The sequence below is a fragment of the Xyrauchen texanus genome, chromosome 16 (assembly GCF_025860055.1).
Source record: "Xyrauchen texanus isolate HMW12.3.18 chromosome 16, RBS_HiC_50CHRs, whole genome shotgun sequence".
Classification (NCBI taxonomy): domain Eukaryota; kingdom Metazoa; phylum Chordata; class Actinopteri; order Cypriniformes; family Catostomidae; genus Xyrauchen; species Xyrauchen texanus.
This window is the reverse complement of record NC_068291.1, coordinates 21336713-21362428: the sequence shown is the minus strand read 5'-3', so window position 1 is coordinate 21362428 and position 25716 is coordinate 21336713. Positions and strand designations below refer to the sequence as shown.

General features: G+C 38.1%; 1 protein-coding gene across 1 annotated transcript in view; it reads right to left on the bottom strand.

Moving 5' to 3' along the window:
- LOC127657279 (tyrosine-protein kinase receptor-like) overlaps window positions 1-25716 on the bottom strand; it is a 102336-nt gene that overhangs the window by 43537 nt on the left and 33083 nt on the right. Inside the window, exons 3-13 of the mRNA XM_052146006.1 lie at window positions 23288-23437; window positions 22921-23146; window positions 20174-20313; window positions 19855-20001; window positions 16857-17006; window positions 15511-15611; window positions 14467-14627; window positions 6796-6890; window positions 3951-4046; window positions 3607-3781; window positions 1110-1260 (exon numbers count right to left, since the gene is read on the bottom strand). Of these exons, the coding sequence (XP_052001966.1) occupies window positions 1110-1260; window positions 3607-3781; window positions 3951-4046; window positions 6796-6890; window positions 14467-14627; window positions 15511-15611; window positions 16857-17006; window positions 19855-20001; window positions 20174-20313; window positions 22921-23146; window positions 23288-23437 (1592 nt within the window). The remainder of the gene's footprint in view (window positions 1-1109; window positions 1261-3606; window positions 3782-3950; window positions 4047-6795; window positions 6891-14466; window positions 14628-15510; window positions 15612-16856; window positions 17007-19854; window positions 20002-20173; window positions 20314-22920; window positions 23147-23287; window positions 23438-25716) is intronic.

The following is a 25716-nucleotide window of genomic DNA, read 5'->3' as shown; positions in this document are numbered from 1 at the left end:
GAGGGCGAACCGGCTGTGATGTACTCCATTTGGGCATAAAGTGTCTCATAGCCTGTGACTTCTGCTGAATCACGACGTAATGCACAGCAAATGTATTCACAGAGCCGCTAAAAAGGCTGGCTGGAGACACTGGAGCATCCAACAGAGTGGCTTTATCCTTATCACACTTTTCTGTGAGGGTCAGCCATAGATGTCGATCCAGCACTACCAGGTTGCCCATGGACTTGCCGATGACCTGCGCAGTGACTTTCATGGTATGCAGTGCTAAGTCTGTTGCGGTACGGAGCTCTTTGAATGGCTCTGGATCGAAGCCATGCTCGTCCATTTGACTGAGGAGCATGGCTAGAAACACTTGAAGAAACACTATTGCGTGGAGTGCTGATCCAGCTTGTCCTGCCGCCGAGTAAGCTTTTCCTGCCAGTGCGGACGTTTGTCGACACGGTTTGAAAGGATGTATGGTGTGTGATTTCCATGCCCTGTTACTCGCTGGGTGTGGGTTAGAGCTACAGTACTTGATAAAAAGCACTCAAACATCACTGTGTTACAATTCAAAGTAATTCCACACAATCACACAATAGAGGAATTTCATTAAATCAGCACAGCAACACGATGGTCAACAAAAGATAACTTCAGAGTTTGTCTGTTTAAAGGTTTCCATCTTGTAAACTTGCATTGTGTCATTTGGCCATTTTGAAGACTTTGGGGTAAATGCAAATATTTTGGGAAAAAAATTTACTTATATCTGTAAATATAACTAAATATTCTATATAAATTAAACCCAAATTTCTATAGTTGGCATTTTAAATATTGATAGTTAATATAATCTAATATTTCTGGAAATATAAAATTTTGTGTATCATAATGCTGGACAAAAAGTAAATGTATTATTAAAAACTACACTTACAGCTGTTAAATTAATTTCTGGAGGAGGAAACTAAATGGAGTTTCATTCCATTCTAGTTTCTTAAATTCAAATTCAAACTAAAGTTTTGCATCCGTTTTGCTACCTCAATTCAAGTTCAATTCAAATTCAAAATTTAAAAGCCATTCTCAAGTCAATTATGAATGACCTGGCCAGACTTTCCATTTTAAAGAAAGTCATCACTCACCCCTGGACAGGCATCTTCCCCTTGGTGACCAATTAGGATGTAGAGTATATCCCCTTTCTCCAGTGGGAAGATAGCTGAGATGATGACGCCATGCGAACGCTTGTTATGGTTCTTTGCTCCTTTGCCTCCTGCGGCTCCATAGGCAGAAATCCTGGAACATTTGTATCGTCCATCAGTGTTCTCCAAGAATTTAATTATCAACAGAGGACACACCTGTCATCTCTATATACTAATAACCAAAAAAACAGCATAGAATAAAGAATATTTTTAAATAAAATGAAGACTCTTTGTGATTTACTTCGCATAAAATCAAAACTATCATCACAACCACATTGAATTTGAATCATTTAAGCATTAAGCATCCCATAAGTGGCTAATCAACATTAGGCTTGTTAATATAATACACTATCAATTTAATATACTGAATATACACAAGTAAATCCTGATTAAGATGAGATAACGCTGAAGTGTGTAATTTCTGCAGTGCTAGCAATACCAACTGAAACTGCAAAATTATGGAAAAAGATAGTCCCGCACCAAATTAACGGCAATAGTTGAGACAATGTTGCTGTTTCTGGCTTGTCAGCATGCTCCAAAAAAAAGAGCAATGGTTTTACAGCACCACACTGTCACCATGTTTAAGATTCTCATGGAAATCAACCTACAAATGGCTTCCTCATAGATGTCTCTGCATATTAAGATGGGATAAGAGAAAATATTTTAATATTTCAGCTTTCATACTAGGAGGCTGCTGTGAAAGGAAAGGCTTTAAGTCCTTCACATCACGTAAGGAAGATAAAACTTCCTGTCTCCGGGGAAATAAAAACTTTTGTGATTAAAACCAGCCAGTGCTTAGGGCACCAAAACAAAAGGACAATATAAAATAATTCAGTTTTGGAATGATAAAAAGCCTGGGCTGAATTTCTGTTTTTCAGTCTCCCACTACTGCATGCTAAATGCAATGGAAGCACAACACTGTCACACGTAGATACATTTTAGAGATTATCTATCATATTTATGCCCATTTTTCCACTTATGCATTCCTCTCGAAAACAGTTTAGGAGTTGTTTTTTTAACAAGCTCAGATGACTAGCCTCTGTAATCACTGTAAATCAGTTAGAAGGTTTCACCACACAGGGGCCAGATTAAGTGAAGTACAGGAAGAGATTTATCTATGCCTACAGCCAGTGAGTCATCACTTTTGCTTCTTTTCTACAAGAGAGTGAATGAGACAAAGAGGGGTGAGAAAAAGACAGGAAGACAGTGAGACCCAGTTTACAACTGATTCTTACATTCGTTTCAGGTGATCCGAATCACAAGTGGACAGCACTAAATACATTTTGTGATCTGATCACGCAAACCACATTCTGCATTTATCGTGTAAATGCTAAATCGTCCTGTTGAGTCCTGGACAATATCAAATGACCCGTACTGCCTGTCCCCCTACTCACCTGTTCATTCATTGAGCTAAAAGAAGGGATTCAACTTTGCCGGTTACATGTGTCTTTAAAGGAAAATAAACATCCAAGTAGTAAAATGGGTGCCAGATTACCATCCCTTAAGGGACCATCCCATACTAACAAAAAAAGAACAATGTCAAATTATTAATATATAATTTAATTTGTTTGTTTTGTTTTTTGTTTGCTTGCTTTTAAACAAATCTAATTGTGATCGGATTGCCCAAGACAGGTGTAGGTGTAAACTAGGCCAAAAAGAAAGAGAGAGCCCTCTTGTTTTGACATTTCTGAAAAACAAACTCAACTTTTTTGCTCATGCATGCTGTCTGCAAATGTATATATTACTGTGTAAATGTTTTTGGGACATAAGATGTTTCACCAAAAAAATATTTTTTATGATGGTTATTTATATATTCAGCTTTAGTGTGTAAACAGGAAATATACATTTTAGACTCCCAAACATTCTTTTTGCAAAATTATTAAAATTGAAAAACAGGGAGCCCTGCAGCAGATGGCATGCACTCCACATAGCCCCCCACTAAACATAGAGTCGTCTGGGATTACATGAAGAGACAGAAGCAATCGAGACTAAATAGTTAAAAGAACTGTGGTGAATTCTCCAAGAAGCTTGTGACATCCTATCTAATAACAATCTAGAAAAACTTTGTCCAGGTGTACCTAGGATAATTAGTGCTGTTTTGAAGGGAAAGGTGGTCACACCAAATATTAATTTAGCTTTTTTTCTGTTTACTATGATGTTAATTGATAAATGCATATGTTTGGATGCTGGCTGCCAATACTGAAAGATCTCCAAAAGGCTTCTTAACTAACTTAACCAGCAAGACTTTTTCAGCCAAACAGCCTCACCAGTAAGACCATGCTGGTTGAGCAGCTTCCTTTGTGAAGTTTTTCTGGTGACCAGTAAAGCTATGCAGGTCCACCAGCTAGACCAGCAAAAAAACAAAAACAGCACTAACTACTTGCTTCATGCTGGTCTAAGCTGCTCACTTGGAAACAATAATAATCTTCTGGGAACTTACTTGTACATGTTGGTTGCTGGGACCCTCCACATCTGAACCCCCTTGAGAGGGTCCTCCTTCCCCACCACCACGCTGAGGTTGGTATTGCGGTAAGCGCTGTCACACTGGGCTTGAGTAGGGCCTAGAGGTCCACTGGCTCCACAGGAAGTAAACCACCATGTCATTAGGGACACCTCTGAAAATAAAAGACATTGGTTTGTCCGCACCAAATACTTCAGAGCCAATGGACTGAAAAAACTGATGGTTCTACAGATGGATCTTCTGAAAATTTTGTTTTTAAAATATCCAGGAGAGAAACTTCATTATGAAGGCCTTTTATCAGACCTTCATAGTAAAAACTGTACCTGATGCTGAGGGCTCTGGTAGAGGGCTAAAGTAATCCAAATCACTGATGAAGTCCAAATCATGAGGTCTTTGTCCAAGAAGCAAGTCATTTAGATCTGATAAACCCAGTGTGTGGGGGGGTGGAAGACAAAGTAGAGATTAAAAATATTTTTAAACATAGCTTTTTTTATGTTCTTTTTGGCCTTTTAGTCATGTTTAGTTACAGGATAAAATAGAAAAGACAAGGAACAATGGGGCTAAAAGGGAATCTGGAAATGTCACAAACCAGATTCCTTCTTCCGTCACTCACAAGAGTGCAACAGCTAAATGTATCTACATGTGTAATAACGACTAGGCCACAGTTCCAACATTTTGAACCTTTTATTTGAACATTCTTTCTTCCACATTTCGTAAGGATAAGAGATCAACAAAAAAGAAGAACATGCAGGTTAAAGAGACAATAAGAGCTTTCGGATCCAATATCCGAGTTATTGGATGAGATAGAGATAAATATGGTGGAAAATTAAGGTGGAAGAGTGAGAAAAGACAACATAACAAAGGACAGGAGGACTAGATGGATAGCTAGAACTGACATGATGTTTAGTGAGCAGATGGCTCAGGAATTTCACTGTATCAATGATAATGGGAAAGAAAGTTAGCAGGGACAGTAAATCTCGACCTTCATGGGACTCTTGAATTTAATTCAACAGGCCCACCAATTCCTGCGGCCACCCACTGCACAGAAGGATTAACACTTCACATATATCCATGGAAGTACTATAGTGGGTATTGCAAAAAATAAAACCAATTGTTGCAAAATATTCTACAAACCTGTTAAACGTTACTATGAACAACAGCTAAAAAAAAGAAAGGCATTTGAGAGTTCATGGTGCTACATCAGATCTCAAATTCAACAGATGTATGTACGTACTATGCTGGCAGAAAGTCTATAACTGCCGCTTTTACGAGAATTGCAGGATTGTGGAATGGGAGAGCGAATAGGGAGGTCTCCTTATCGGTTTCCACACCATCAAATTCAATTAAGCAGGGTCTACATCAACAGGATTATGCAAACTATCTCATTCTGGAAACTGGAAACAGTGGTTAGATATCATGTGCTTGCATCAAATTTTTTAAATTCTCTCTGTGTTTCAGCCTCATAAATGAGCCCTGTTTTTGAGTGGTTGGACGCAATTGTGAGTTTTAAACTGTGGAAAGGTCAATATCCTTGTGGACCAGCGATGGACCATCACAATTGCACTCAATAGTTAACAACCATGTTAAAAGCAGTACAAAAGTGGGGAAGTGAGTGTCTGTGCATGCATACGGTACTTATACGCACTTCATTACCTCCATTACATTTAATTGAGTAACTTTTTGGGAAGAATTTTACTTTTATGAGTACATTTAAAGGTGGGTACTTTTAAATCTTACTCAAGTAAATTTTGAATAATTTTTTTTTACTTTTACTTCGTTACAATGACCGACGTTCCTAACATTACTATACATGTTTTAATTTATTAAGTGTAAATAATTGCATAATTTATTGAGAGATTTTTGAAAGGTATTTACAACAGCGGAACTTTACAGCTTCGCTCTGTCACTGGAGTCGAGTCCACCACTGCAGTAGCAGCAAGTGCATCAAATAAACACTTTCTTCGTTCCACACCATGAAAAAGAGTAGTTTTGTCATGCAGTGCCTTCATTTTACACAAAGACAAGTGGATATTTCAAGATTAAATTAAAATTTCAGCGCGGTAAGTTTTGTCGATTATGAAAACATGGGGTTGTCTGTGTAATTGTCATTTTTAGGGTGATTATGTAACTATGGGCTAATATGACCTCAGTTTATAAGTATACATTTTTATATTAGTGTTGCAATATATCAGATCCTAAATCAATGTTGACATCTGCATTAAGTTTAAATGTCTTGTGCTTTGTGGATCACGTGCTTGACTTCTGGAGCATGAGCTGACAGCATGTCTGCGCCTGTACAGCATTTCAGTGAGTATTTTTCTCATGGATAACAGAGATCTGAATTTAAATAAGCCCTGCTTGCTTCCAGATACATAGATAAGATGCAGTTTACCTTTAGTGGACAGAACTAATTATCTAAATTAATTCAACACTGAAAATACTGTAACTACACTGATCTAAGAATCAATACAGGACTTTAAAATGTGACAGGACTTTTGAAATAGTGACAGTAGGCATTAATAAACCATGATCTTGTTTCATTTTATTCAGCATTACATATATTTGGGCCTGTGGGACATTGTTTACATTATTCACCATAATAATTACTAGAAACTGGTTTTAAAACTTCTCTTCTAATCCACAAATTCATCCTCATGTTGTTCCAAATCTATGTGACTTTGTGTATTTTGTGGAATCCAAAAAAGATATTAGACATAATGATAGAGACTGACAGTCTCAGTCACCATTCTCAGTAACATTCTGTCTAACATCTCTTTAATTGTGTTGCATTGAAGAAAGTCATCTTGTTTGAAACAACATGAGGGTGTATGATGACAATTTCCATTCATAATAATATGAATAATAATAATAATTATTTTTATTATTATTATTATTATTCTGTAATACATGTTATATATGTATGGTATAACGGAATATTGGGGCATAATCATCCATTATGTTTTATGTGGAAGTAACTAGTTACTCACTACTTGAGTATTCTTTTAATTGGATACTTTCTTACTCTTAATCGAGTAATTTTTTACATTAAAAAAGTATTACTGAAGTAGAAGTAGTAAAGTAACTGTACTCTTACTTGAGTAAAAATTTTGGGTACTCTAGCCACCTCTGTACATTCATGCATGTGTGAGGGTGAGACAGAAATGTTACCTGGGTAAAAGCACGCTGCACTTAACGAAATGTCATCCAGTGCAATGTCAGCCTTAGAACCAGAACCCAACAAAGCCTGCACTTTAACATGGAACCTGTGGTCAAAGCAAATTGCAAATTATGTTATAAAATCAGCAAATATCAAATGGGCTTTGTTAACATAAATGTATTAAATAAAATGGAAAAAACAATTGTAAAGCTTCAAAAACAACAATGATGTGAAATACATTTCCTGTAAATAAGAGTAATTCAAGGTAGATACATTTTCCACCCATCTATCCATCCATCCATACATACATGCATACATACAGTACAATACCTATTCACCGACCACCAATCCAGTCATCTATTAATCCATCCATTCACCAATTAATCAACCCATCCATGCATTCACTTATTCATCCATCCATTCACCTATCCACCCATGCATTCACTTATTTATCCATCCATTCACCTATCCACCATGCATTCACTTATTCATCCATCCATTCACCTATCCACCCATGCATTCACTTATTTATCCATCCATTCACCTATCCACCATGCATTCACTTATTCATCCATCCATTCACCTATCCACCATGCATTCACTTATTTATCCATCCATTCACCTATCCACCCATGCATTCACTTATTTTTTTTATTTTTTTTATTTATTTATTAGGGACCATGTACAATTTCAAACATAAATGTTGCCATTTGATGCATTGTACCAGAGTTAGCCGTAGGCTATTTTACATCTGCAGTCCCCTGGCAGGATACAATAAAAACAAACTCACCCACCCCCCATCCCCTACTGTTAGGCATACCTCGTCTTGTTTCACCGTTGCCCTTTGTTTACCATTTTTGTCACTTTTGTAATTCCTTAGTTTTCACTTTTGTCCCTTTTGTAGCTCCACAGTTTCCCTGTTAGCGTTCGTGTTCTCCGTTCATTGTTTTCACCTGCCCTCGTTAATTCGCCACTGGTTTCTGTTTATCCCCTTGTTATCTTGTTTGAGTTCTGTTTGTTCATTGGTTCCTGTCTTCCTATGTCCATGTATTTAACCCTGTCTGTTTGTTTCGTCGCTGTCAATCGTTGAATGTTGTTTAGCCTGGTATGTTTTCCCTGCCCGTGTTTTCAGTTTTATGTTTATTTCCCCATTGAGGGTTTTCCTTTGTCTTTATTGGTTTGTCTGTTTAAATAAAGTAAGTTTGCATTTAGATCCGCTCTCCTCGTCTGCCTTCGCTGCTCATTCGTAACAGAACGATTGACTGCCAAATATGGATCTAGCAGCTTACTTTACGGAACTGACCCAGGCGGATTTGACCACCCGCGAATACTCCCACTTCTTTTCCACTGTTGCCATCCACATCGGCTTCGACGACACATCCCTGAAGACCATCTAGCCAGTAGCCATGACCGTCCAAGAGCCAGCGCCTCCCGAGCTTTCCAGAGCTCCGCCTCCCGAGCTTTCCAGAGCTCCGCCTTCCGAGCTTTCCAGAGCTCCGCCTTCCGAGCTTTCCAGAGCTCTGCCTTCAGAGCTGTCCGAGCTTTCCAGAGCTCCGACTTCCGAGCTTTCCAGAGCTCCGCCTTCCGAGCTTCCCAAGCTTTCCAGAGCCCTTCTCCCCGAGCCTTCTACGGCTCCACCTCCCGAGCCTCCTACGGCTCCACCGCCCGAGCCTCCTACGGCTCTGCTCCCAGAGACTCCTGAGCTTTCTAGGGTTCCGCTTCTCGAGCCTCCTACGGCTCCGCCTCTCGAGCCTCCTACGGCTCCGCCTCCCGAGCCTCCTACGGCTCTGTTCCCAGAGACTCCAGAGCTTTCTAGGGCTCCACCTCTCGAGCATCCTACGGCTCCACCTCCTGAGCCTCCTACGGCTCCGCCTCCCGAGCCTCCTTCGGCCCCGCCTCCCGAGCCTCCTATGGCTCTGCTCCCAGAGCCTCCCGAGCCTCCTACGGCTCCACCTCCCGAGCCCTCTAGGGCTCCGCCCCTCAAGTCTCTCGAGCCTCCCAGGGCTCTGCCCCTCAAGTCTCTCGAGCCTTCCTGGGCTCCGCTTCCTGAGCCTCCCTCGGCTCCGCCTCCAGAGCCTTCCAGGCCTCCGCCTCTAGAGCCTCCTACGGTGCTACCTCCATCGGCTCCGCCGCCAGAGCCTTCCAGGTCTCCGCCTCTAGAGCCTCCTACGGTGCTACCTCCCTCAGCTCCGCCTTCTGAACCCGCCCCTGTCCGGTGGCCTCCTCCCAGGCCTCCTGAACCGGTCCCTGCCCTGTGGCCAGCTCCCAGGCCTCCTGAACCGGTCCCTGTCCTGTGGCCACCTCCCAGGCCCCCTGACCCAGTCCCCTCTGTGCCCCCTTGGACTTCCTGCCTGCCCTTTGTGCCCCCCGGGACTTCCTGCCTGCCCTCTGTGCCCCCTTGGACTTCCTGCCTGCCCTCTGTGCCCCCTTGGACTTCCTGCCTGCCCTTTGTGCCCCCTTGGACTGCCTTCTTGCTCTCGTGCCCCCCCCAGGTCTGCCCGCCTGCTCTTGGTGTTTTTTTTTTATAGTTGTTTCTTTTTATTTCGGATCGTCTGGAATCCGATCCTTGAGGGGGGGCTCTGTTAGACATACCTCGTCTTGTTTCACCGTTGCCCTTTGTTTACCATTTTTGTCACTTTTGTAATTCCTTAGTTTTCACTTTTGTCCCTTTTGTAGCTCCAAAGTCTCCCTGTTAGCGTTCGTGTTCTCCGTTCATTGTTTTCACCTGCCCTCGTTAATTCGCCACTGGTTTCTGTTTATCCCCTTGTTATCTTGTTTGAGTTCTGTTTGTTCATTGGTTCCTGTCTTCCTATGTCCATGTATTTAACCCTGTCTGTTTGTTTCGTCGCTGTCAATCGTTGAATGTTGTTTAGCCTGGTATGTTTTCCCTGCCCGTGTTTTCAGTTTTATGTTTATTTCCCCATTGAGGGTTTTCCTTTGTCTTTATTGGTTTGTCTGTTTAAATAAAGTAAGTTTGCATTTAGATCCGCTCTCCTCGTCTGCCTTCGCTGCTCATTCGTTACACCTACATACATTCTAAAAACACATTTTATCAACACCACATCAGCTTCAGTGAGTACAGATTTGAGTGGTCTTCAGAAAGGTTTTCAGTTCTGACTTAAAACTCTTGATGGAATTGCAGCTCTTTACGTCATTCGCTATTGCATTCCACTGTGTAGTGGCTTTGTAAGAAAAAGCAGATTGTCTAAAGGTTGAACGACAGAAGGGTATGTTACAGTCAAAAATGGAAGCTATTCTGGTAGATTTTACTGAAGTTACAGGGCGATTGCAAACAAAAACCAATAAACAAGCAGGGGCCAGGCCGTGTAGAATCTTATACACTAGAGTCAAGTTTGAAAAGAGTCTAAAATTTTCAAAACTCAATAAATTATGTTTCTCTAAGATCTTGCAATGGTGATATCGGAATGGCTTTTAATGAAGGATTTTTATAGCTTGCTTGTATAATGATTCTAAAGGTCTAATGGCAGACTCACTGGCCTGTCCCCAACAGGTGATACAATATGAAATATGTGAAAAAATTAAGGCATGCATAAATATTTTGGCTACATCCATAGGGAGGAACAATCTAATCTGTCTAAAGTTTGCCAAATTGTATTTTATAGTTTTTGTCATTTTCTTAATGTGTTTCTTAAAATTGAAATTTGAATCTAAAATGACACCAAGATATTTAAATTCAGTTACTATGTCAATTGATTTATTTTTAATTAAAATGTCTGCAATTTGAGTCTGCCCCTTAGTTTTACTAAAGAACATACCCTTTGTCTTATTAATAGTCAAGGTAAGACAAGATTGTTCAAGCCATTCAACAACACCTTGCATGGCATAAGTTAATTTCTCAGCCGCTAGCTGAGCATTTTTTGCATGTGTGTACAGAACAGTGTCATCGGCATATAATTGTATATCAACTCCATTACAGTGTTGTGGAAGATTATTAATATAAAGACTAAAAAGTAAAGGACCTAATACAGATCCTTGAGGCACCCCCATTGTGTTTTTCATATAACTAGAGCGTACATCTTTAATTCTAACACACTGCATCCTATTTGATAAGTAGGTTGAGAGCCATGCTAGTGTTTTGGCAGAAAGATTAAATTTAGAGAGCTTAAAAATAAGAACATCATGATTCACTGTGTCAAAAGCCTTACGCAAATCCAAGAACACAGCAGCAACAACTCCTCCCTTATCAAGTTGTGTTCTTACTTTTTCTGTGAAGTGTAGAATGGCTGTTTCTGTGCAATAGTTCTACCTGAATCCAAATTGCATGTAATTTAAGGCAGAGTTGCAGTTATTTAGATGCATTCTCAACTGCTCTATGATAATTTTTTCCATGACCTTTGATAGTACTGGTAATATACTTATCGGCCTATAGTTACTTGCATCATAGCGGTCTCCAGACTTAAAAATAGGCGAGATCACTGCATGCTTCCAGTTATCAGGAAAGTGGCTTTGAGTAATCGAAAGATTAATTAAATGTGTAATTGGGGGAGTTAAAGTATCTAAGTGTTTCTTAATTAGCATACTATCCATATTAAAAGCATCTCTACTTTTAGAATTCTTTAGAGAATAGATCATTTTTTTTACTTGTCCTTCATTAGTTTTCACCAAATTAAAACCCTGATCTTTATTAGTATGTATAATAGGTTCTCTTTTTTTGAAGTGATTTCCTAACTCATGGAACGATTCAATAAAAAAGGAATTAAAAATAGAGGCAATTTCAACTTTGTCTTCAATTTTCTTACCCTGAAATCTGAGATGTATATCTTCTGTATGAAGTTGTTCTCGCCCTACAAGGTTATTAATATTTTTCCAGATTTCTTTACTATTACCTTTAGCCTCATTGATTACTTGGAGATAAAAACGTGATTTGGCTAATCTTAATTCCTTAACCACTTTATTCCTCAAACCTTTATAAATTAAAATATCTGTATCTCTTCTAGTCTTTATTGCTTTCTTTAAAGCGGAGTCTCTACACTTCATCATTTGCCACAAGTTGTCACTAAACCAAGGTAGATTAACTATCTTTCTGTATTTTCTCTTGACTTTAACTATAAACTTCTTTCTAATAGATTCGATTTTTGTTGTAAATAAATCACAACCATATTCCACATCATCTGTAGACAAAATATCATCCCAGACCAAACCATTGATCTCACTGTCAAATGCAGGTTGTTTACTTTTAGGTATATGAGACATAATGTCTGTGTGGAATGGCATTATATTCTTAAATCTATTTTTAGTTAATTTTCTAGCTACTAATGTTAAGTTGTGATCAGACAGCCCAGTGATCAAATTGTAGCTTTTTGTTATCCTTTCTGGTCTACTTGAGAAGACAAGATTCAATACTGTACTTTAATTTTTTGCAATTCTTGTTGGGCCTTTAATCAGCTGTTGGAAATTATGTTTGTCTGTAATTATTTTAAGTTTTTTTCTCATCCCCTTATTTTCCCAGTTTAAATTAAATCAGAATAAGCTCTTTGTTAAGATTACACTCTTTTAACATATCAGTGAATTGATCATAGAAAGTGTCATCTGCTGATGGAGGTCTATATAATCCTATTAGAATGAAAGACATTTGTTGGGATAATACAATTCTTAAAGCAACATATTCCAATGTATCTGCTGCTTTAAAAAGAATGCGCTCACATTTGATGTCATCTTTTACGTATATCAATACCCCTCCTCCTCTCCCTCCAACTCTGTCTCGTCTGAAACACTGATACCCCGGTACAGAGAAAACATTAAATGGGGTTGACTGTTGTAGCCACGTCTCCGATAAACACAAATAGTCCAGATTGGAGTTCAATAGTAAATGAGTCAACTGATCAGTCTTTAAGACAACACTTCTAATGTTCAAGTGTCCACCAAAAAGTCCTCTGGGTTTCAATTTTGGATCCCATACGACCTTTGCGTGATTAACAGTCCAAAATAAGTAAGAAGATCACTGCTTCATTACTGCAGGATTCCGACACGTCGGGTGGCTTGTAGGTTTAAGGTTCGCATTATGTTCACTGAGCACTTCAAGTGCCGGTTGTGTGTTGGACAAAAAATCACAGTTACCAATAGCGACTGAAACCGCTCTGTTTAAGGGGGCACTGGGTATAGATATTCCATAGTCACTCACCTCCAAGGAAGATGTTACCTGGGATTTAAACAAGAGCTCTGCACCGATGTTTTGCGATAGGTCCGGTGAAACTGGTCCTGGGTTTAGATGAACATCCCCTGATAGCAGCAGCATCAGCAATAGAACGCCACGAATCCCTCGGGCCGGAGTGGTGAGTCTCTGTCGTTTGGTGGTTTGTTTAACGTTACCTCGGTCTACCATAGCCTGCCCTTGACGCAACATGGAAGAGTAGACTGTATAGAAGCCCAGCAGATTATAGCGAAGGCTTGCAGCGTCAGTGCTCAATGTGTTCACTGTGTTTACATCGGCCCAGTTCATCCAATGTTTCCACTGATTTCCGATGTTTAAATGGCCAACATGTGTCACTCCAGTCAGATAGATTCGCAAAGGTAGTGCGATAGTGATCAGCAGCAACAGAGTGAAGAGCGCATTGTGTATACTTTGCAAGATCTTTCGTTTATAATGTTTAACAGTAGGCCCACTGAATGAAGTTGATGTGGCTGCAAACAAGTGTGTTTTACCACGCGATAGGCGGCCTTTTTGATGTAAAAAAAGTGCGGGTCGGCAACCCCTGCCACGCTGCGTCTCCACAGCGCCGCCATATCCTTTGAGGTCCATATTTATCCATCCATTCACCTATCCACCCATGCATTCACTTATTTATCCATCCATTCACCTATCCACCATGCATTCACTTATTCATCCATCCATTCACCTATCCACCCATGCATTCACTTATTTATCCATCCACTCACCTATCCACCCATGCATTCACTTATTTATCCATCCATTCACCTATCCACCCATGCATTCACTTATTTATCCATCCATTCACCTATCCACCCATGCATTCACTTATTCATCCATCCATTCACCTATCCACCATGCATTCACTTATTCATCCATCCATTCACCTATCCACCCATGCATTCACTTATTCATCCATCCATTCACCTATCCACCCATGCATTCACTTATTCATCCATCCATTCACCTATTCACCATGCATTCACTTATACATCCATCCATTCACCTATCCACCCATGCATTCACTTATTCATCCATCCATTCACCTATCCACCCATGCATTCACTTATTCATCCATCCATTCACCTATCCACCATGCATTCACTTATTCATCCATCCATTCACCTATCCACCCATGCATTCACTTATTCATCCATCCATTCACCTATCCACCCATGCATTCACTTATTCATCCATCCATTCACCAATCCACCCATGCATTCACTTATTCATCCATCCATTCACCTATTCACCCATGCATTCACTTATTCATCCATCCATTCACCTATCCACCCATGCATTCACTTATTCATCCATCCATTCACCTATCCACCCATGCATTCACTTATTCATCCATCCATTCACCTATTCACCCATGCATTCACCTATCCACCCCTGCATTCACTTATTCATCCATTCACCCATGCATTCACTTATTCATCCATACATTCATCCACCAATTCATTATCCATCCACATATTAAAAAATCCATCAATCCATCCAAACATCTCACCCATTTAAAATATCTGTAATCTGTAGAGTGACATCTTGCCAGTTATCTTTCCAGTGTCCAGATCTCTCCCACACAAGTTGAGGTGTAGCAGATCCATTCTCTACCACTGACAGTAGAACTGTACCATTGAAGTCGCCATAGAGGTAAAGGGAAAAGTGCAACTACAGACAAAACATCAGTGATTAATAGATTTTGTACAGAACCAGATGTCTCTGTATAATGCCATATTCATGCATGTAGAACAACAAAATGTAAGGTTTTTATTTGTAAGCAATTTTTAGAAATGCGATGTCTCAATTTTTGAAGGATAATTAACTCCTAGGAATCTGCCCATAAAGTGAAATTCCCAAACCAGATATAACGTTCTTCTACAACAGGAAAATCATATCAGTATAAGTTAATATACTGTATATTCATCATAAATAAACTTAGATTGTTAAAAAAATATATATATATATATATATATATATATATTTTTTTTTGTGGTCGTCATTTACTGTAATGAAATTAATAGGCTAACTCACACATTAACATTACCTTTAAGCGTTTTGCAGACATTTTATATGTGACAATGTACAATTTACATTGTTAAATCTGCAACATTTCAGTTGCAGATTTGCGGAATTGAACCTGTGACCTTGGCCTTCCATGCTCTTTAATTAGAGTTACAAGAACATGTTGCCTGTCTGACCATTTGACATCACTAAAGTGCAAAAATGTGCACATCTTTTTTCAAAATATTCTTGAAATATTCATTATGTTCATTAAGACATCTTAAAACCAAAATCATATGTGCTCAAAATGCTACTTTTTTTTTTAAACAGACACTCATGGTGGAGAAACACATAAATAATTATAAAACATTAGTGAAAACAGCTGTACATTATCAGGAGCAAATTATTTAATATAGCTTATTAGTGAATGTATAAGAAGGTCAAAGCTATATCAAATTAAAAACCTTAAATAATTCAATGAGCATGTGTATGCTGTTCACTGACACATCATTACTAGTCCTCACAAATCTTTAACTGTCATAAACCTTACCTGACATTCTTGATTAGATAAAGTTGAAGGGAGAGCTGGGCTTTGAACCAGTGTTTCATTTTCGTCACCATGTCCGCTAAGCTTTAAGAAAAGGAAGTGCCCTGAGGCAAGGATGATGAGGTCTCAATGGTGCTCAGATATTGTGTTGTACTGATTACAATTGAATCGGTAGCATTGGGAACATCTTCAAATGTGATTTAAAGATTCACCCAAAACAGAAAATTCCATCATAACTACTCATCTTCATGTCATTCCAAACAATACTTTATTTCTTATGTGGAAAACAAAAGGAAAACGTTCTACAAATATTGCAATCTTTTCGATACAATAGCAATTGATAGTGAGTTAATTTAAAGCTTAAAAAAGGTCCCAAAAGTATCATAAAAGTAGCCCATGCAGCTTGTGCATATTCCAACTCTTCATATGATGATGGAAAACAATTATCAAAATGTAAGATATTTTTTCAGTGAAAATCTTCATTTCCATTGCACATTTATGAGAGCTATAAGAGAAGCTCATTTATAGTGGCTCATGTGTTCATGAGAAAATTTGCATTGTTTAGCACATAATATAACGGCAGGATTTCCATTGAAAAATTATTTGCATTTCAGGTTGTTTCTCATCAAAACCAATCATATGCCTTCAGAAGTGTTTGGAATATGATAACAGAGTTGCATGGACTAAATTTATGATACTTTGGGGTCATATTTTAAGCTTCAAAGTGAGGTACTATCCACTGACATTGTATTGAAAATATTATTCCTTATAATTCTACCTTTTTTTATTCTGCACAAGCCAAATGGGTTTGGTACAACATGAAGGGGAGTAAATTATGATGGAATTTCCACATTTGGCTGAACTATTCCTTTAAAGTTTTGTAACCCCCATACACAGCACAGTATGGGGGTTTCACAAAACAAACAATACCTTGTAAATGTACCAATAATTTTAGCTAAATGAGCTGGAATATAACACATCAGCCATAAAATGAACTACGATAACTTGTGCTGTGCAATCATTACAGACTTCTCAAAAGTATATCTTTCCCCAGGTTAAAATCTCAGGTGCCATTTGCAGAGCCCTCATGAAGTTTCTTTAATAAATATTTTGGATTCAGCATGAAAATCTTATTGGCACCATTCATAACTGAAAGCAATGTTTTCCATTTTCTGTGACTTTAAAGAAGACAATCTAGCATTTAAAGAATTGCCTTTTTTTTTTTACACTTGGGTCTCATAAATGTCCCCATCTCACTCTGATATGGTCATAATACAACATGTTGACCATGATGGGCAACAAATAAAATAACTGACAGAAGCTGTTTTTTCTTTCTTTCTATTATGTACCTTGAGTATTTTGCAGAGTTGTGCCCTGAAGATCCGTGCTTTCAGTTAGATGTTCTCCACTAACTAGCCTCCAAGAGGATTGTGTATTTGAAACCGACCATCCACAGGAACCCGACTCAAATGAACAGTGCGAACCCAAGGGTAAAGCATCTGCAAAGACATTGAGCAAATGATGAAACATCTGACCAATTTAAAAGAGCAGAATACAGATGATGTTTTGTCTACAGACATTAGTAAATCTAAAAGCTCATCAAATTATAATTATACACGTTTCCTTTAAAGTTCCTTTTAGTATCTTATTTTCCTTTCCAACATTGTCTCATGATATTCCACTACTTCCAATTATCTATTAAGTCCACTCAAAAATGATTATGATGAACATTAAATAAATTAAGTTTGTGTAGTTTGTTTTGCAAACGGTGTACACTGTAAAACAAAATTGTCAGGTAGAACAAAAGTGTGCTTCATGTGGTAACATGTAAATAAACTGATTTCATTAAAGTCATTTTTAAGGATTACATCAGGTAGAAGTAATTAGGAAACAACTGTATGTTAATGCTTTTACAGTGTAGTTTGTTTTGCTAAGACCAAAAAAAATTACAAAAACAAATCAGGGGTGAATTAACCAAGAATGAATTTAGCCCACTGATAGTGTTGTTAATGTTGTCTGCATTGTTTTATCAGCCAAATGACTAAAGGAATTATGCAAATCAGATCGGAATTAATTTGCATGGCTGGATTTATGGAATAAAATATCTTAACTTTGAAATAATAAGACACCACAATTTATATTTCTCACACCTTTGTGTTCACTAACCACGGTTATGTTGATATGGAACAGGGGTAGGTCAATTATTGGCCAAATGTTACATTTCAGGGTCCCATAACCCACAACATTCAAGAATCCAACACCAATAATTTAATTTCATACTAGAAATACCAATTTCCTTCTGTGCTGTGCTGTATTGGGGTGTGGCACATTACTGTTAATATTTTTAATGGAACTCAAGCACATGTTGTGCTTTTCACTTGTCTATAGAATCAATTAGGTTTAGACCTAAAATAAAATACACCTAAATACTGACTGCAAATAAAAAAACTAAATGACGGGACTCAAACTGATGTGTAACAAAATGTTCTCAGGAGGTGTTGGGTGGAGAGGGATTATTTAATTAATTCATAGATTTATTATGACACATTTAAGAACATCATGAATGCAGTTAATAAGAGTTACTTTGATAATTTTCATAAGGATGCCGTGTGAAACCCTGTTAAAAAGGCTTTATATCTTGAGTTGAGTTTTTTTTTTTTTCTTACCCCACAATTTATTTTTTTACTAAATTTAGTAGGATTTGAGCTGAAAACAATAAGGGGGTAAAAAATGTCTTTGAATTAGGAAAACTAAACTTAATTCAAGATATATTCTTTGAAAATAAGTCTTAATATCATATGCAATTTTTCTACTTGTTTTAAGGATTAAGGTTATTGTGTTAAATTACTTATATTTTACTGTAAAACAAGACAAAAATATTGATTCATGTTATGCGAGCATGTGATCAGAGAAATCTTGAATATATTTGTATTGCCTGCTGTGATATATGACAGTTGTTCTCACCTCGGTGGATTATTACTATAAGTGCTGTGTGGCAAATGCTAAAATCTACAAAGTTCTTTGTACGTAGACATTACCATAATAATAAATTAGGTAATTATCAATCTATGCATAGTTCAAACACTAATTAAGATTAACAAAATCAATAAACATGGGAAAGCAACAATGAGTCATTTCAGGCCCTTGGTGTAAATATCAGTCTTGCAGCTCTTTACTCAGTGGAAAACTTTGACAGTGCAATTTTGCAAATCCAATGGCTCCAGAGAAAGGATTAACAATTTATCATGGCTTTATGCTTTAATACAGCTAATGTGAATGACACACAGCCAGCAAGTTACTCAATGGCCCCCTTTCACATCGCCCTGTCACCCTGCTCTTCATACTTTAATTGTGCACTCTCAACGAAATGCAAATTGGCAAGAATGATTTGGCAAATCTTACAAGGATTTATATTATAAAGGCCACCTTTCAGAGAAATGTTTCAACTATCATAAATTAAATGCTGAATGCTGAAGAGGTGGGGTGTACAGTGTTCTTTTACATTTAAAATTGTTCAAAAACTTTAACTTTTGTATCTTTAAAAGATTTAAAGAGCACTAAAGCTATTGCAGGTTCAATACAAGCTGAGCTCAATCGACAGCATTTGTGGCATAATATTTATTAACACTTTATTAACAAATTATTTCGACTTGTCCCTCCTTTTCTTTAAAAAGAGCAAAAATTGAAGTTACAGTGAGGCACTTACAATGGAAGTCAATGGGGCCAATTTTTTTAGGGTTTAAAGGTGTGAAGCTTAACATTTTAAAGTTTTTTAAATCGTAAAAAACGATTTCGTCATTTTAGGGTTTTTTAAAAAATTTAGGGTTTTTAAAACCCAATTTAGGGTTTTTTAGAGAACGTCATTTTAGGGTTTGTTGACATTACATAATCATGGCAATGAAGTTGTAAAAATGGCCATAACTTTACACAGAAAAGGTTAGTAAGTGATTTTATCACACTAAAATCATGTGAACATGCATATTGTTTATGTCTTGTGGCTATACTTTTGAAATAGTGAGTATTTTATAGTTTACAGATTGGCCCCCATTCACTTCCAATGTAAGTGCCTCACTGGAACCTGGATTTTTGATTTTTTTTTTAAAGGAGGGCAAGTCAAAATACATTTTTGTTGTTATCAATATTATCTCCCAAATACTGTCAATTGAGTTTAACTTTTACTGAACCTGGAATATTCCTTTAAATGTTCTAAACAGACATGCTCTGTTATTGCATTATTCTGGCCAGTGTAATTGGATAAAATTAACAGTACTCATAGACTGATAAACAGAAACTACTGTATACATCTTCAAGGCTCATCAAATATTTATAAAATCTTATTTTGCTAACCGCATATTAATCCTTCATCCTCCCCTAGTGGGCAGTCAGTATGCAAATCACACACACGGCTCTTCTCTATACAGCCTCCAAAATCACAGTGAAATGATGATAATTTTTCACATTCTGAAACAACATCCAAATCGAAATCCTCATAACCTGTAAAAAACAAAAGAAAACCAGAAAGATTTAGCTCAGAAGTACCACACATACATAATGAAAAAATAATTATCTTTAGTGCATTAAAAAATGCTGTTGGCATAAAATAGTGATACAGTGGAAATGCTCTAAAGATGTCATAAGTCATAGTTTTAGATAATAAAGCGCTTACCCATGACACAGTCCTTCAGTTCCAGCGAATCAAATGCGAGAAATCCAAATTCATGGCTGCTACAGGAAGAGTACTGCACTGTCACCTGGAAGGGCTCGTCTAATTTACCAATCAGAGCCTCAAGCACCTCCCACTGTGACCTGGGCAACAAAGAAAGAAATTAAGGTGCATGGTTTAGAACTACATGAGTCTGTATATCTAGTTTAATGACAGAGCGAAACTGAGAGACACTTTGCAAAGACCTTGAAATACTCATATTCCATATCATTAAAAAATCCCTTATGCTTATAACCTTATGTAATCAGTTCAATGGAAAGTAGGAGGCGAGAACCGGCTTGACAATATAAATTATATTTTAATTATAAACTGAAACAAAAAACACAAACACACACATGACGGACATGTCCATAAACGTTCTTTCTCTCTCGCACAATCCTCCACAGTCGGCCTTTATCCCTCTCGGAGGCTTGATTAGCCTGATAAATGACCGGGTGTGTATAATCACCACCTGGCCCCGCCCTCTGCCCTGCCACATTCCTCCCTCATTCTATAAGGCAGGGGAGCCCCCGGCATGACGTACACCCCCCCCCCTTTCCCTGGGGGTGGGCGTGCCCGAAGCCCCGTCTGCCGGCAGGTCATCCCCATCCACCTGGATGAGGGAGGGACAAGGGGAGGTAAACAGAAATAATAAAAATGGGGGGTACTTCCTGTAACAGTGTAGTACCCCCCAAAAAAACACTGTAAAATTTAAACGAGAGGGAAAAGGCCAACGCGGAGTGGTAGTGAGAGAGAGAGGAGAGAGAGATGAAAAAAAAAAACACTTACTCACCAGTTCTCCGATACGCCGTAGCTTGTTCCTCGGCCACTCCTCCACCCTCTAACAGACGACAGCCGTGCCTCGCCGAGTGGATCGGAGGCAGTCCTCCAGCCCCTGGCGGACGGAATGCCTAGCCGCGTTCTTGGGGAACAGAAGGGGTCTCCCCCGCCCCTGGCAGCAGTTCTCCCGCTCCAGGCGGTCGGCAGCGAGCCTCTCCCCACTCTCAGACCCCGCTGCGTTTCAGCGGCTGGTAGGGGACTCCTCCACCCCTGGCAGCGGCCCTGACCGCTCCAGGCGGTCAGTTAGGAGCCCCTGCTCCCCTCGTGGTCGGCGGCCATCCTCCGCTTCCAGGCGGCCGGGCTCCTCGTCCCCCGGCAGATGGCCGCAGCTGCTCTGTTGGGGTGGACGGTAGTGGCGAGAACTCTACTACGGCGTATCCCTCCTCCTTCCCGGGTTTTGGCACCAGTGTAATCAGTTCAATGGAAAGGAGGAGGCGAGAACCAGCTTGACAATATAAATTATATTTTAATTATAAACTGAAACAAAAAGACACAAACACACACATGACGGACATGTCCGTAAACGCTCTCTCTCTCTCGCACAATCCTCCACAGTCGGCCTTTATCCCTCTTAGAGGCTTGATTAGCCTGATAAGGGACCTGGTGTGTATAATCACCACCCGGCCCTGCCCTCCGCCCTGCCACACCTTACATGAGAGCGGTCTCACAGCTGCATGTGTGAGTGCTTCATTAGATGTATAAGCTTGTAAAGTACACAGAAGCAGATAATACAAATTAAACATGGGTCTCTAAGTCTAAATAGAAACACATATTGTAAGTGTATAACTGATTTGTATAATACACCACACTCAATGCTGTAACCCCAAGTTTATTGGGCTCAGTGCCAAACAATCCAATCCAGAGAGTAAAATAATGATTGTTCAAGCTCATTCTAAATTGCATTGCATCACCATCTATTTCTAGCCCTCTGTCAGAAAATATTAGGGCAAAATAAATATCTACCTTTAGAAAAGAAATGCTTTCAACCATCTCGGTTGTGATGTGCTCAGCATAAGAAAATCAATAAGTATAACATCTCCATAACAAAAGTCTTTTGGTTAACTTTTTTTTATTGTGGTTACAGAATGCTGCTTCATGCTGTCCTGCTTGTAAGTAAAGCATATGCCAATTATTTCTCACTTATTTACAGTAGCTCTGAGACATGTCAGTTCTCCTTTTAAGGTCTGTCAATTAGATTAATTGTAACATTGATAAAACAAAATATACACTATTAATACTAAAAGTACAAATTATTTGGACTCTTTCTGGTTGTCAAACATAGGTGGAAAATATCCATAGGTACTGTTGTGAACAACTAGGGCACCTTTGTAAACTTGAGGAGAAATGGAAATGCAAACAGTAGTTCTGTCAGAAAGACTCTTACGCCATTCATTCAATTCAGGCATCTCATACAATCATAATCCAGCCTCTGATTTATGAGCCCTGCAAAGCTTTCTTTCATTGCTCATTATAGCTATGTTTGTTTTCACCCCACATCACCCCATCACCACCAGTTTAGGTTTGGCGCTGAACCGTAGGACAGGGCTTATGCCAAAGGAAACAAATTTATTACAATATTTTTGATAAATTCTCATTTATTCCCATTCTTTCTGGTAGAACAGACTTCATACATCCACTAAGAATCAATTTGACACCAGTTGGTTAAAAGACATAGCAAAAATTGCTCTGAATAAAGCCACTTGGTATGATATTTTGTTATCTAATGCAATAACATTCAGACATTCAGAATTTTTTTGTGGCTCATGTGTCATTCTGGGCCACTATATGCAACTTTTTTTGCTTTAAAATTTTTGTTTCTCATTGTTTGAAGCAATTAAAAATAAAACCACGGTTGAATGTAGAAGGCTCACCTGCCAACCCCATGTTCCTTGATTGTAAGAGCCAATGGCTTGATGACTGAGGAATCAGTGGTTTTCACAAAGGCAGATAAGTTTCCTGTGTGTGGTTTTGGCTGGAAGCGTGCGAGGCGCAAAAGACAGAGTGGCCCACTGTGGAGTTCTACAGGACTGGTCATTTGGAAACTACAGCTCCCAGAGGACAACTGAGTTGAGCTTGGTTTTAGTAACAGAAAATGACCTGTTGAAAGGAAGGAAACCTTTAAAACATTATAGGACTGCATCTAATGGTCATATTGCCAATCTATACCAAAAGCTATGCCTGTTTATGCAAAACAACCTTAAATGAGGTATAAATTATAGGGAGAATTAAAATTCACACCTTCAGATTTTCCAGCGGAATGATCTTTGATTGGTAAGACACCCCATCTATTGGATCTGTGTTGCTGCGGTGATGTGACATACCAGTCCTCTCCAGTGCTGTGATTGGATAAGGTCCAAGAACATGGAGATTCAAAATCACAGAAGGAAACTGTAGAAGGAAAAAGTAACACTATTTTAGAGGGTTAAAGGGAAGTCACAACAAACACGGTGGTGACAAAACCATGACCTAAGCTTTATTCCACATGAAATGCATAATCAGCTTTAATAGAAATTCTAATTATAATAGAGGAGAGAATAATAAGTCTGTATGTCTGGAATTGTACAGTTAGCAATACAGATATATCAGAAAACACATCTGGCATAAAATCAGGACAAGACAATAAGGGAACCCCAAAACAGTTTAGAATATAAATTATAGTAGTAGAGAGTGAAAGACACCCCTCATATTTTCTAACTGATTTGCACAATTCTACATTGTAAATACATCTTTTCAAACTTCCTTGCGCTCTTGACAGAACAATGTATTAGTACCAGTAAATATTTAATCTGATCCAGCTGATTATATCACTAAAAGTGAAAGCAGGGCAAAAATAATGAAACTAAATAGAAAAGATAAATCTTGACATATTCTTTAATTTTTTTAAATGGGGCGCTATGTCGCAAAAAAGTTTACGCTTCAAATGTTCAAGACTATGTAAACAGAAGTCAGGCATATGGGGTACCGTTTGAAAGCTGAAATTTTCATAAATAACCATCACTTTTGCATTCATGATACATAAAATAATAAAATGCCACCTAAAGTTCATGTGGTAGAAATATTAATATGAATATAAAAGTCAAATAGCACATTAATAGACAAATCATATAATCAAATAAAAGCTCTCATTCTAAGGAACAGTTAAACATTTTAACAGTTTATTTTGTTGTCCTAATCCCACAGTTCAAAAATGTTTCAAAAGATTCATAAAGTGAAATAGGATTTCTGTTAGACCAAAAGTCTCTTTTATGCACCAATCACTAATGCTGTAAAACCCAAATAGCTAAAAACTTTATATCTGCTTTTACCTTTTCTAAAACATGAGCCATTTTTTACATGTCTGTGAGCTTGCTTGTTTGAATAATCCAATTATATATCTTAGATATCCAGAACAAAATATGGAGTCCAGCAGGAAAAGCATGCTAAACAAATCATCTGAAAAATCAGCTATTGATGATTAAATGTTATACACACTTTGTAAAGGAGAGGGTCTCAGCTTTCAAATCACTCAGAGTTAGCACTCTAGTCCACTCAGAGGCCGAGATATTTGATGAAACATCTATTAGAATAAAATAGTGGACGTTTTGGAGGGCGATCGAGTGAACAGAACCAGAATTACATGCTTACAAAGTAGGGATGTGCCTAAAGCCGAATACCTTATTCGGAAAGGCACAAATAATGACTTCAAAACAAATAACAAATTAATCAGAATAATATAAAAAATATTCAGAAGACTGATCATCCACTGAGCACAGGTATAAAGCGATATTTTAAATAAACATATAGAAAATTACAAAGCAATGATGAGTCTGTGAAGCCAATATTACTACAGTGTAAACATAATGAATGAAAACATGCAGTGTGATTTCAAGCTCAGATCGGATGGTAGCAGTCTTGACTCTGTTTGCAGTGTCCGTATAATGTGCACATCTTAGAATTCTAAGCTTGTAAAGAGTATTATCTATACACATTTTCCACTTCTTGTAATGTCTGATCTGTAACACATTAACACCAAATGTTTCACACAATTCACACGTAAGGATTTATAAAGGATTTATAGCAGAGCTCGACTCTAAGGTGGCCACATTTATAACCACATTACCGATTAAGGGAATTATCTGGTTAATTCTTTTAAATGCTCCATAGAGGTTTAAATACTTCATGGAGTGTAACTCTATTCAGATTATTCCTGCACATGGAGGATTGCGCTAAAAACCAAAAAATGCAAACAAATTTCGCTTTTCATTTGTAGAAATGTATAGAGGCTTGATCTTGCAATGTATTCTACTGCATTTCACTAATTCTGCACATGTAATTTAACCAATTAATTATGTCCTCCACAAACATATGTGAACACAAAATAAGCTTTGAGTATCATAAAACTTTCTGATAGAGATTTGCAGTGCTTTCAGTCTGTAGGCTAAATTCATTTATTCAAATTTCTTTTAATATTCGTATTTGTATTTAATATTCACTGAAAAATGTGTGCTTTACATTTTACAATTGCTTGACACCTTGTGCCTCCAGAGTAGCGATGTTATACATGCACACTACACAGACGTATATGAAAATTCTGTTTCAGCAGATATTAATGTCAAAAAAATCAAGAGAAACCACAGTTAACATCATATTCCAAAGTTTATGTAGCCTGCATATTCAGCCTCATCTGG